At 45.2% G+C, this 13,634-nt stretch overlaps 1 protein-coding gene across 1 annotated transcript in view; it reads right to left on the bottom strand.

Annotated features, from left to right (window-relative positions):
- The window catches only part of LOC106601278 (noelin-2), a 75,510-nt gene extending 70,532 nt beyond the window's left edge, over nt 1-4,978 (bottom strand). The window contains exon 1 of the mRNA XM_014193365.3: nt 4,405-4,978. Within this exon, the coding sequence (XP_014048840.2) occupies nt 4,405-4,461 (57 nt within the window). The 5' untranslated portion in view covers nt 4,462-4,978. The remainder of the gene's footprint in view (nt 1-4,404) is intronic.
- Nucleotides 4,979-13,634: the final 8,656 nt, after the last annotated feature.

Below are 13,634 nucleotides of genomic sequence, written 5' to 3' on the forward strand. Positions count from 1 at the left end.
TTGCCTCAGTTTGCATATTTTAATACAATAATTCAGAAACTTTGTATTACAAAAAAATGTATATATTGGTGTTTTTATTTAAATGGTAGAAGTTCATTGTGATATGAATAAGGGAAAACATGACCCTATTAGGGTGTGGTGCCTTGCCTGAACTGTAATATTGTATAGTGCATCTCACGTGTTTTGTTTGATTTACTTATGTAGGCCTATGTATGCTGCAATTCAGCTTTTAGCTGCAAATGTGTCCAATTTAAAATAAACCTTAAATATATATGTATTATGCTGTCATTTTCAATTATATTTCAGTGCTGTGCAATTTTCTCTAAACAGCATAATTACGGTGCATTTTATCTGCTGAAATATACATGTATTCTCTGCTCAGCCCACAAGTAGAATTCAAAGATCACCATGCATAAATATCAACTGTTACACAGACGTACATTTACCAAGATCACCATGCATAAATATGAACTGTTACACAGACGCACATTTACCAAGATCACCATGCATAAATATCAACTGTTACACAGACGCACATTTACCAAGATCACCATGCATAAATATCAACTGTTACACAGACGCACATTTACCAAGATCACCATGCATAAATATCAACTGTTACACAGATGCACATTTACCAAGATCACCATGCATAGATATCAACTGTTACACAGACGTACATTTACCAAGATCACCACGCATAAATATGAACTGTTACACAGGCGCACATTTACCAAGATCACCATGCATAAATATCAACTGTTACACAGACGTACATTTACCAAGATCACCATGCATAAATATCAACTGTTACACAGACGTACATTTACCAAGATCACCACGCATAAATATCAACTGTTACACAGACGCACATTTACCAAGATCACCATGCATAAATATCAACTGTTACACAGACACACATTTGCAAAGTGTATGCATGGTGTCAGTCATCTTGTGATGCAACATACCTCATAACAACGGCGTACATACAGAGGCAGCGCCAAGGTCGAGCAGGTGTCCGTCTGCATCACTGGCTGTCAGGACTCCTGGGGTATTGTGGGTACTTAACAAACACATGCAGAGAGCCAGCGAGTGCATGTGTCTCATTAAAGCATAGTGCATATTTAATGTAGGGCCCGTGCTGAGACTGTGCGTGAGAAGATGTGCACATATGAGTGAGATATCCAAACTCCTCCAGTGTAGAGAGACTTCCTATCAGTCGGAAGATGCAGCCAGTCGAGTTAATAAATTCTTTATGTCTGCAGAGCTAGGCTACATTAGGGAAATGTGTGGCGCGATATTTTTTTTTTCTCTGTAGGGTTGATTAATATTTAATGTAAACACTTACAACAAATTGTCCCCCAAGGCCAATTATGAGCCATTGGAGGCAGGGAAACAGTTCCACTGATAGAGAGATGATTGTATCTCCTGAGAGTAAGTCTGGGACACACACATCCTCAGGTCCTTATGCCTTATGGTTGGGTGCTCACCTGCCTACTGTCTCCTGCCCTCTGACTCCAATGAGCGTCAGCGCTAGACGGGGCACCACTGTAATGGACCATGTTGGAGTGGGTGAAACAGTCGGCTAAAGAAGTCTCTCCGCAGGTGGTTTCATATGATACGTAAACCAGGGTTTTCCTAAGTACTGGGGGGCATACCATAGCAAAACATTTTTCCAAAGGAAAATAGGACAGGTCCAGGTAGTAGGTCCACATTTCAGTCTGTTTCCAAACGCTTTGTCACTACTGAACAGGACCGAGTAATCCATCAGTAGGTCACACACACACACACACCACACACACACACACACACACACACACACACACACACACACACACACACACACACACACACACACACACACACACACACACACACACACACACACACACACACACACACACACACACACACACACACAGACAGAGAGAGAGAGCACAAAGACAGAGATGAAGTCTTGTGTTACACTGAGATACCACTGGCTGTGCTCTGCACATCCTTTCCTGTCATTGACAGCACCACCTGCTTCTCTCAGTAGGGTCTCATTGTCACCGCCACCGTTTGAAAGGAGCATGGCCTCAGGACAGGTAACATCGGATCCATTTCTGGGAAAAGGTCAGCTCAAGTCTCAACGCAGCACGTAGACATGGCAGTTAACATGGCACACTTCTGTAGTAGACAACATAGTCGTTCTGGAGAGCAGGATGTTCTCTCAGTGCTACTGTGTACTAGAAATGAACTACAGCAGATGTTTTCATTTCATGGTTTGCACACAGTCAGAATACTGTATACATCTGCAGCTGTTGATCTATATGGTTAATACAGTCATATCATTCTCAGAACATTCTTGGGGGTTCAAAAGATATTTGATCAATCCTGCCCAAACATGAGTGATGGTCAGGATACTCTCAGGGGGCATATCTACTCAGCAAAATTATGCACATAACATTCTACACTTGGGGGTCAGGCCTGGCATGCCAGAGAATATTATTTCAACTGTAGGTCCATCCCAAGCTTTACTCTTGACCATTAATGTGTTACCCGGTGATTGTGAGAACAAAACAAAGGGTTTGGAAACTGTTACACACTAAAACTGGGATCCTTGGGAAGTCCCAACTATGACATCAACCAATTTAAGTTGAAATGTAAAAGGGTTTTAAGGTTAGCTTTAGGTAGCGGTTATCGTTAAGATTAGGGTAAGGGTTGGGGTTAAGGGTCGTCCCAAGGATTACCGAATAGCACTAACACAGAACCCAAACCGGCTGCGCACATGTGCCATCGTGCACATTCGTGCAAAATGTATTTTATCCCCCCACACCAAACGCGATCACGACACGCAGGTTAAAATATCAAAACAAACTCTGAACCAATTACATTAAATTTGGGGACAGGTCGAAAAGCATTAAACATTTATGGCAATTTAGCTAGCTAGCTTGCACTTGCTAGCTAATTTGTCCTATTTAGCTAGCTTGCTGTTGCTAGCTAATTTGTCCTGGGATATAAACATTGAGTTGTTATTTTACCTGAAATGCACAAGGTCCTCTACGCCGACAATTAATCCACACATAAAACAGTCAACTGAATCATTTCTAGTCATCTCTCCTCCTTCCAGGCTTTTTCTTCTCTTGACTTTATATTGCGATTGGCAACTTTTATAAATTAGGTGCATTACCGCCACTGACCTCGTTCATTTTTCAGTCACCCACGTGGGTATAACCAATGACGAGATGCCACATGGGCACCTGCTTCTATAAACCAATAAGGAGATGGGAGAGGCAGAACTTGCCACTTGATCTGCGATCTTTTTAGCTCTTGGCAACGCAGACGCAGTGTGGGTGCAATAATTGAATAATATAGATTTCTACATTTATTTTACAACGCTCGCGCACGCTACGCGTGCGGTGTAGTCAGCCTGTAACTCTGTTTTTAGGCAAAGGCACTCTGAAGCGCTGTCCATGGTGCTGAAATAGGCCCATAGACTTCAACGTCATATCAAGTCTTTTAGGAGCTACATTATCGGTTTGTGTAGACATCTTTTTAAAATGGCAACCTTTTTAAATATTTAACTGTTGCATTAAGCATGTTAACATGTTCTAGAACTTATTTTGTCTGACAGCTGAAGCCGCAATAACAAATTATTCACATCTCTTGGACTTTCAAGTGTTTTCTGGGTCAGATAATTTACCTTCCTTCACTTCAATTTACAACTGTCACTTCAGAGCTCATCGTTTCAGGGAAAGGTCTGTGCTTAGTGCTTCTCTGGTCCAACGTAGCCGCAAATACATAACTCCAGGACATAGGCCTATAGATAAGTCCATTCACCACGGAACATAGTTTAGCGTTTGAAGGGGCATTAGAAAAGCACTAATAACAATCATCTTACTAACACTGAACCTGACACGTGTGTCCACACATTCGCAAATCACACTTGGATTGTGCACAAGCTCGCTGGAGCGTGATGTACAGTGCCGGCATAATATAGACTTCTGTTGCTCAGAGAAGCCCCAGAGCCTTTCTGTCGCTTCCTCTCTCAACTTTCTCTCTGTCCTGCCCCTCTGAATCCATGCTGCTGTATTCCAGGCCAGACGGCCGCAGATGTGAGATTTGACTAGCCTACACATTTTCCTTACGACTGGGGAAAAATAATACAGAGGAATCATCTAAAATCATATTTGGAGTCATTGTGTGGCATGTTCGCACTAAGACGTTTGTGTATTTCACACTCATTCCACTAAACGTGTTTTTCTTCACACTTGCTCAAGTATTGATTTTAAGCACATTGGCATATGTCTAATAGACACAGGCAAGTCCTCGAATATGTATTCTGTACCCCCAATAGCCGGCATTTATGAAACGTTAACAAATAAAGAGCATATTAAATATGAGATGTACGCGTGTTCTTACCTCACTGGACATGGCAGCTAACATCACTAGTAGGAACATGGCACTGAAGAGATGCATTCTTGCAGAAATGACAGCGTTCCAGCCGAGACCAGCTCTTCGGTTGCTCTTCCCCTCTTGCCTGTGTCCTTATTGGGGCGGTTTCTTCAGCTCGAGAGGGATTCTGTCAATGCTCTGTCGAGTGTACACGACGAACCTCATCACCAGCCAGTCTGTGCGCTGGGTTAATTCCACACACGGACGCAGAGTAGACCTCTAGCTCGGTAGGCTACAATGATCAGCGATGAGCGGTGTGGACTCGCGCCTGCTCCTCCTCCCTTATGACCAACACCGATCAGTGGACCGCAGAATTTTGACAGTGAACGCTGAATCAAATACACAATCTTTCACACACGATATGTTTGTTAGAATGAGGCAATGCCTTTAACCTGTAAATGAGCACTGGACTCAATGGTATAGTAGCTAATGACAGGGGCAGAAAGTCGCAGAGGTTGGAAGGTGACTTCCGTGCTTGCAAGGTGACGACGCTAGGAGCAGCACATCGATGCTTTGGTAACTGATTCAAAGAAGTACCACTCTGCGTGCGTGCATGTGTGCGCGAGAGAGAGAAAGTGTGCGGGAGAGAGAGATAGATAGAGAGAGAGAGGGGTGGGGGGGCTGCATTGACTAGACTAGACAGTGTTGTTTGCTGCTCTGTATGGATTTTCAGTAGAATGACAGATACACGGAACGCATTGCCATAATCGACTTCTTTGTTATCTGCACACCAACGCTGATTGGGGCTGATATTGCGTTGTGTAAGATCCGGATGGTGATTGTCAAACAACATAATGCCATCAATTTAGCTCTCATCCGCTTCTAATTGGTCAATTAAGGTGCCAATATAATCCGAAGGGATTTCCCAGAATTGGGGTTTAGAGAAATAAGCATGCTAATATTTTAATTATGTTGCTAAGTGTGTGTGTGTGTGTGTGTGTGTGTGTGTGTGTGTGTGTGTGTGTGTGTGTGTGTGTGTGTGTGTGTGTGTGTGTGTGTGTGTGTGTGTGTGTGTGTGTGTGTGCGCATCAGGACTCTGGTGGGCCTCTCCTAGTTTTTGACAGCCAGAGCAAGTGGCCCCTGGCCATCCTGAACACGGTATGAATAATAAAACACTCTGGCCTGCGCGACCCGCTCCGCTCTTCCTCCTCAGTAATAGCGCTCAAATTCACTTTCCCATTTCACCACTTTCCAAAGTTACATCCAACAACAAATCACTTTACATCCTTACCTATAATCACCTATGAATGACTCAAGTGTTACTTAACTACATATAATAGGGCTGGAACCTTGGCAGTCTATTGCACTTGTCACATGCAGTATCCTCTTCACTAACCCTAATTCTTTTTGCTACGTCAATCTCAATACATGACACGGCGTGTGGAACATTATACCTGTCATTATGAGTGCCATGTACAGGGTACAGTAGGTTACTGTATAGGGTAAAACCAGTGTAAGACGTCCCTCCTACAGCAAAGCGGAGAGTTGGAGTTCCGGCTTCCTGCTGTTGCCCTCAGGTGCACAGTGCACACCCCTACATTTACCCAGCAGGAGCACAGAGAGGCATGGAAAGAGCTTCTGAGAGACAGAGAGGCATGGAAAGAGCTTCTGAGAGACAGAGAGGCATGGAAAGAGCTTCTGAGAGACAGAGAGGCATGGAAAGAGCTTCTGAGAGACAGAGAGAGAGAGAGAGAGAGAGAGAGAGAGAGAGAGAGAGAGAGAGAGAGAACGTACAGTAGAACAGAGCATTAAAGACCCCAAGGAAGCTCTGTCATTGTTACTGCATCTCTTTGTCATTACCCATTTACCCATGAATCCAAGTAACAGTACCATCAGAGTACAGTACAGTTCTCCTTCCAGCCTGTCCCTGGATACATACAGTTTGGCATGTGGTTGTGAATAATAGCTTAGGCTCCTGCCTGAAAGGAAGAGTCAAAGTGATGTTGAGTCATTGTGTGTGGTCATAGTGGCAGCAGCAAAGTGGCTAATGGCAATGCTGAGGAAATATACTGTATTAACACATTCATCTAAAGCTCTTTTCTCTTTTCTCTGTCTCCATCTCTCCACTCACTCCCCTGTCACTATCTACAGTCCTGGGGGCTGGAGGATATTTCTGAGGTAGGTGAAGACAATACATGACCCATTTGTCAAGGAGGCAGCATGTTTCTGTTTTATCTCCAAGCCAGACCAGGCAAGGCAAGAGAAAAGAGAAGGGGAAAAAACAGTTACCAGAAGTCCTCTCAGGCATAGAGCTGGTCGGTCAGCCTGTGTCTCTCTCCCTCTTTTTCCATCCCTCTCTCTCTCCCTCTCATGCTCTGCTGCACTCTGTGAAGTAGATACGGAGCTGAAATCTGCATTTTCTCCTTCCTCTTTCTCCCTCTGTTCTCACTCTCTCCCTCTGGCCAGAAGGTTCATGCTCTTTGCATTTGTCTAAAATAACTTTAACCCATAGCATCACCCTCTGATGTCCATTTTGAATCATGTTTATTTTGTCAATTTTGTATGTTTATGTGTGAGGGTGTGTGTGTGTGTGTGTGTGTGTGTGTGTGTGTGTGTGTGTGTGTGTGTGTGTGTGTGTGTGTGTGTGTGTGTGTGTGTGTGTGTGTGTGTGTGTGTGTGCCTGTGTACAACCATAGGTCTCAAGCATTAAAACTCAGCAGTCCAGGTGGGCGTATTTGTACTGAACCAGCGCTGCCAACCATATCATTATATAGATTTTACATTTTTAGGAGTTGATTCTCTCTAAATAATGGGAAGTGAGGAGAATTTAAAATGTCTTATGAGGATGAGAAGGATGAGACCGGAGCAAGGGAATGAAGGGTTAGGGACTGTACTATAAGCTGGAAAGGAGGTGAAGAAACTGGAGAATTGAGTCAGTAAGTGAGAGGTCTATAGATCTCCAGAGAGAGAGACAGAGAGAGAGAGAGATTGAGAGAGAGCAGAGCAGAGCACAAGGACAGACATGAAAATGAGGTTTATTTGTGCTTTCCTGTGTCAGAGAGAGAATTCCTGAATTGACTGAATGGAAAACTGAACTGATCCCAACCCTGAATCAGTCAGTCTGTCCTTTGTTATTAAATCACTATTGTGATGTGGCTACTGTGGAGTCATTACGCAATGGGAGCTAAAGAACCATATGCCTGCTAAGAGTTTCCACAATGTTCCATCAACGTTATTAAGTATTCCAATGGGCATGAGGCGGATAAAGATAATCTGATGGAAACTCAAATCTTTGGCATGGATTTTCTGTCACCCTGCTGCCAACAGGATGCAACATAACATGCCCTCATGATGCCAGCCACACACACACGCACAGACACACACCTTCTGAAGGAAAATACTTCACTGTTACTTTGAAATTCAAAACCTCCCTCCTACTATTTTCCCCTGAGTTCAAATTGCCGGTATCGACGTACACGGTTTCCTTACAGACCTAGTAATTGTTTTCTTGAGGCCATATTCTTCAGCTCCAGAGTCGAGTCCTTTATTTCAAGGTCAAACTCATCCAGCAGTGTAAATAGCTGAACAAGGTCACTATCTGTGTCTGTATCTCACCAGGCATTCTAGGGTGTATTTCTTTTCCTCACCGCTCGTATCTCAGCTGAAATACTGAATACTGCCATATCAGCCCTGTTGTTCCATTATAGTATTCACATACAGAATATGACATATTAACATGAATGCACCTGAAATGAGTCCATAAGTCTCTCCAAAATCTTCTGGGGCAGGAGGTTATAGAGTGCTTGGTTGCCATAGTGATGGCTGTCTGCAAGGGGCAGGAAGGGAAAGGTGTGAAAGCCAGATTGCTCATTGGCCGGCTGAAGCGAGAATTAAACATGGCGTTTCACACCTTCCCCTGGGCTGTTTGGCATGCACTACCTGCACGTTACCACAGAAACCAGGGTAAGGACACGCCAGGTTCACAGGGAGGTGTTATACAGTGGTGCTGTAATGCTTTGTCTCTGAGTCCAGCCCAGACCAGTCTAGACACACAAATCAATCTTCATTTAGACCACACAGAACTCTGGTCAGAGCAAAGCTGCTGTGGATCAGAACAAAACAAAGCGTTGACCTCTACCATCTACCTCCCAGACACATGGAGAAATGAGGAGAGACACAGACTGGCAGAGACAGAGAGATGGACTGCCAAACAGTCCATCATCTCAAGTTCAAACATCACACACACACACACACACACACACACACACACACACACACACACACACACACACACACACACACACACACACACACACACACACACACACACACACACACACACACACACACACACACACACACACACACACACACACACACACACAGAATTTCTTGCAGATTATGCAGAGCTGGGAGATGCTCCCTGCGTTGTGCTCTGTAGCCTGTGTTTGTGTTTAATTGGATGAAAAGATGATGCATAATGCAGTAGGAGAGAAACATGTAGGAACCAAAGTCCATGTCGCCCACGGCAACAGAAACCAGCAGCTATTTGTTGTTGACATTTTTCTCCCCTGTTTTTTTCTGCTCCATTGAAACAGCAGTAGCTTCATGGTTTGTCATGTATCTGAAGCTTTTTCCTCTCCCAGCTCAGAGCAGAGTTCACAGTGTGTTTCTCAACCAGCGCATGCATGCGTACCCTTCTGTGTGTGTGTTTGTGTGTGTGTGTGTGTGTGTGTGTGTGTGTGTGTGTGTAGGATAAGGGTTAAGGAGCTGGTCCATATAATGTATGTCACCCACACACACACAGCCTATACAAAGGTATGAACATGAACCATTGATGCGAGGTCACATAAGTGGCCTTGGTAGTGCAAGGTAAAGGAGTGAGTCTTACATTGTCTGCTACTATATAGAACACACAGTACCAAGAACACTGAGTTCCTGCTTCTAACGTACACTCTCTCAGTGCTCCCTCTCTCAGTGCTCCGTCTCTCAGGATTCTCCCTCTCTCAGCCATTTGGACTGAAACCCTCTAGCAGCAGCTGCCTTTCAGGTTGGTTCCTCCCAGCATGTCTCCTCTTCTCATTCTCTCATTCTACACTGCAGTTCCGTGCACCGTGCCGGTTACATTGCAGGGGGCCTATAGAGAGAGCGAGAGAGGAGAGGGGAGGGAGTAGAGAGAGGGAGTGACAGACTGGGAGGATAAGGAATGTTTTTTACATAATGAAGCAGATAGAAGCGATTACAGCAGCTTAGCCGCGGAGCAGTGAACTGCTGCACATTCAGCCTCATTATGAAGTTAAATACTCCAAACTGTCACTGACGGCTTACTTACGCTCCTCCCGGAACAATCGACTTACAGCTTTACATCGCCACCATCCACAAACCTGCTCCTAAACACACAGGCATTACTGTATAAGAAGAGAACACAATGCCTTTGCTCCTTCTGTCTACCCCTCTCCCTCCTCTCCAGCCCTGGAGTTAAAATACTACTGATTACAGTAACAAAATGTCCCTCCTCTTCAGCCCTGGAGTTAAAATACTGCTGATTACAGTAACAAAATGTCCCTCCTCTTCAGCCCTGGAGTTAAAATACTGCTGATTACAGTAACAAAATGTCCCTCCTCTCCAGCCCTGGAGCTAAAATGCTGGTGATTACAGTAACAAAATGTCTCTCCTTTCCAGCCCTGGAGCTAAAATGCTGCTGATTACAGTAACAAAACGTCCCTCCTCTCCAGCCCTAGAGCTAAAACGCTGGTGATTACAGTAACAAAATGTCCCTCGTCTCCAGCCCTGGAGCTAAAATGCTGGTGATTACAGTAACAAAATGTCCCTCCTTTCCAGCCCTAGAGCTAAAACGTTGGTGATTACAGTAACAAAATGTCCCTCCTCTCCAGCCCTGGAGGTAAAATGCTGGTGATTACAGTAACAAAATGTCCCTCCTCTCCAGCCCTGGAGGTAAAATGCTGGTCACTACAATAACAAAATGTCCCTCCTCTCCAGCCCTGGAGCTAAAATGCTGGTGTTTACAGTAACAAAATGTCCCTCGTCTCCAGCCCTGGAGCTAAAATGCTGGTGATTACAGTAACAAAATGTCCCTCGTCTCCAGCCCTGGAGCTAAAACGCTGGTGATTACAGTAACAAAATGTCCCAGGAGAGGAACACTGGCCACACAACTGAGAGTGACCCAGAGTCTTACAGTGTCTTTAACCTCTCCCTGCAGCCCCTCGTGGGTGTGTGCCCTCTGTGGGTCTCCTATCTCTGCCCTGGCCTCTGAAGTGTTGTCCCAGTCTGCAGGTGCTCCAGAGCCTGCTTGGCTGCCTGCCTGTCTGCCTGGCTGGCTGCCTCCACACAGGGAGCAGCTAGACCACAGAGTGTGGAGTGTGGACTCAGCACTTCTCAGCAGTTACTGTCTGAGGCCATGCACCAGGGCTTTTATTCTTCAGCCTACTGTTGCATTATTGAATCAGGGCCCTTCTCCAAACCTGCGACTGGACAGCCCTGGCCCAGAGGCTACATGCAGATTTGATTAATCAATATATTGCAATGCAACCATGTGGAGAGGAGAGGGAGCAGCAAGGGACATTATCGTGATTGGAACAGATACAATGGATCCGCTTCACTAGCTTCCTTGTCTGCCTTTACACACTTCTCTCTTGATTATGTTCACACACACACACACACACACACACACACACACACACACACACACACACACACACACACCCACACACAATATGGACTTGCTACTTAACCCTTATCCTACACACACACACACACACACACACACACACACACACACACACACACACACACACACACACACACACACACACACACACACACACACACACACACACACACACACACACACACACACACACACACACACACACACACACACACAATCATAATTAGGTGAGTGCTTATATTTGTCCTATTTCACACATGTAAAAGTGTGAATTATACACATGAAATGGAAATGTGTTTTTTGCATATCCCAACTCCCCGTGAGACAGAGAGTGGGGTCAGGGCCAGGGTCAGCCATTATCAAAGTCGACCCTGGAGCAATTAGAGTTAAGGACCTTGATCAAGGGCACGTGGACAGATTTTTCCCCTTGTCGGCTCGGGGATTCGAACCAGCAACCTTTCGGCAACCCTTGAGCAAGGAATTTAACCCCCAACAACAACTGCTCCCCAGTTGCCAATCACATGGATGCTGATTAAGGCAGCCCCCGCACCTCTCTGATTCAGAGGGAGGGGTTGGGTTAAATGTGGAAGACACATTTCGGTTGCATGCATTCAGTTGTGCAACTGACTAGGTATCCCCTTTTCCCTTTATTACTGGTCCAACATGCTAACCGCTAGGCTACCTGCCGTCGCTGTAAATGCAGGCCCACGCTGGTACACATACAAACTTGCACCAACGCATGCACGCACACACGAACACACACACACACACACACACACACACACACACACACACACACACACACACACACACACACACACACACACACACACACACACACACACACGCACACACACACACGCACACACACGCACACACACACACACACACACACACACAACTCCCTCCCCTTAAGGCCTTCATTAGATAAAAGGAGAACTGTTCTTTCCAGAGCTGCAGTGCAATTATTCAGTGTAGTCAGGCATGTCTCTGTGTGACAAAGCAAATTGCTTTTTCAGTTTGCTGTTCCTGATACAGATACGGCTTTCAGAATCGGAGAGGAAGACCCGCGCCAGTGCTCCTAACGCCGCAAGAGATACCAGCAGCCCTCATTTAGCCCCAGTGTGTGTGCTCAACTGTTTGTTGAGTGATGGTGGCCATGCATGTGTGCCTGTGAATGTGGATTGGCAGGCAAATGTGTGTTTGTGTGTGCATTTGTATTCTGTATGGTGTGAATGTTGACGTGCTACAGTACATTGTGGCTTGTGATTCTCCAACTGAGGGCACACAGTACAGCACTTGTTTAAGCACATGATCACAGTATACAAGGATGTGTAGACACCAAACATAATGGGTTAGAGACAGGATAAGACTGGCTTAATTCAGAAATAATAGTCACGTTGAAGAAAATATGCAATATGTAGGTCGGGGGCTTTAGACTGGTTGCAGATCTGTTTGTACTTCAGCCAACTCCTCCCCATTCAACATTCATTGCTCCAATTGCTATGGGCTCTTTCTCATGGCTGGCAGATGATTATCCTTCCCATCATGTCAGGGTGACTGAGAGAGCTGTTCATGGCCACTGACTCAGTATTTATCTTATCTTCCTGCTCCGTACACTCAGAGACCAATCAATACACTGGGACGAAGAGAGACAGGGGGACGAGAGAGGGGAAGAGAGAGAGAGAGAGCGAGAGAGGAAGACGAAGGAGAAATCATCTATGGCGAATGAGCAGAGCAGAGCACAAGGACAGAGAGGAACATGGGATTTATTTGTGCTCTCCTGTCAGGCTGCGTCGGCCACACAGGGCACGGGGGAGAGTAATGGCCATGCTATGGTAATGAGAAAGGAAGGCTGGGGAATCTGAAGAGTTTAAATGGACCACATGGAGGAATTTTGTAATGATTATTGGTTTTGTAAGGCATTGATTTAGTCATATGGATTAGTCAGGGATAATGTTTTTTGTTGAGGATTGGGTTTCAGTTAAATGATGGTCTGTGAAAGAGTAGGAAATGTTTACCATTGGGATTGCAAATGGGTTTTCTCCACACTCAAATTGCAATTTCTTTTCTATGTTTGAAATGTCTTCGGGATTTAACAATCATGCATTTACACTAATGGTTGTTTGCAATATGGGTTATATGGGTTGGGTTCTTTAAAAAGCAGAGCCATACAGGAGTGATGTATGAATGATCCTGGCCATGAGTGAGTTATTGATTTGGAGCGGCTAACCCACCAGGCAGAGGATCTGGGGGAGGCCTGGAGCACTGGTACATAACCAGACCAGCAGCACAGGAATTGCCTGGGCACACCGTCGCCATGGAGACCTGTTGTTGTCATGCCGACACGCTTGATAGAATGCAGCGAGAGAGAAAGAACGAGAGAGAGAGAGGGAGGAAGAGAGAGAGAGCGAAAGAGGGAGATTCAGTCAGAAAACTTTTTTCCATTGTTTACTCAATGGAGTGCCTGCGGGTTCAAGTCCCATTTCAAAACCGGTTGCCACAGAGACAGATGGGATCAGGAGAAGTGCTACTATTCACTTATTGGGCCGTATCAGGAGGCAAGTGG

Source organism: Salmo salar, chromosome 03, assembly GCF_965601325.2.
Source record: "Salmo salar chromosome 03, fSalSal1, whole genome shotgun sequence".
Lineage (NCBI taxonomy): Eukaryota > Metazoa > Chordata > Actinopteri > Salmoniformes > Salmonidae > Salmo > Salmo salar.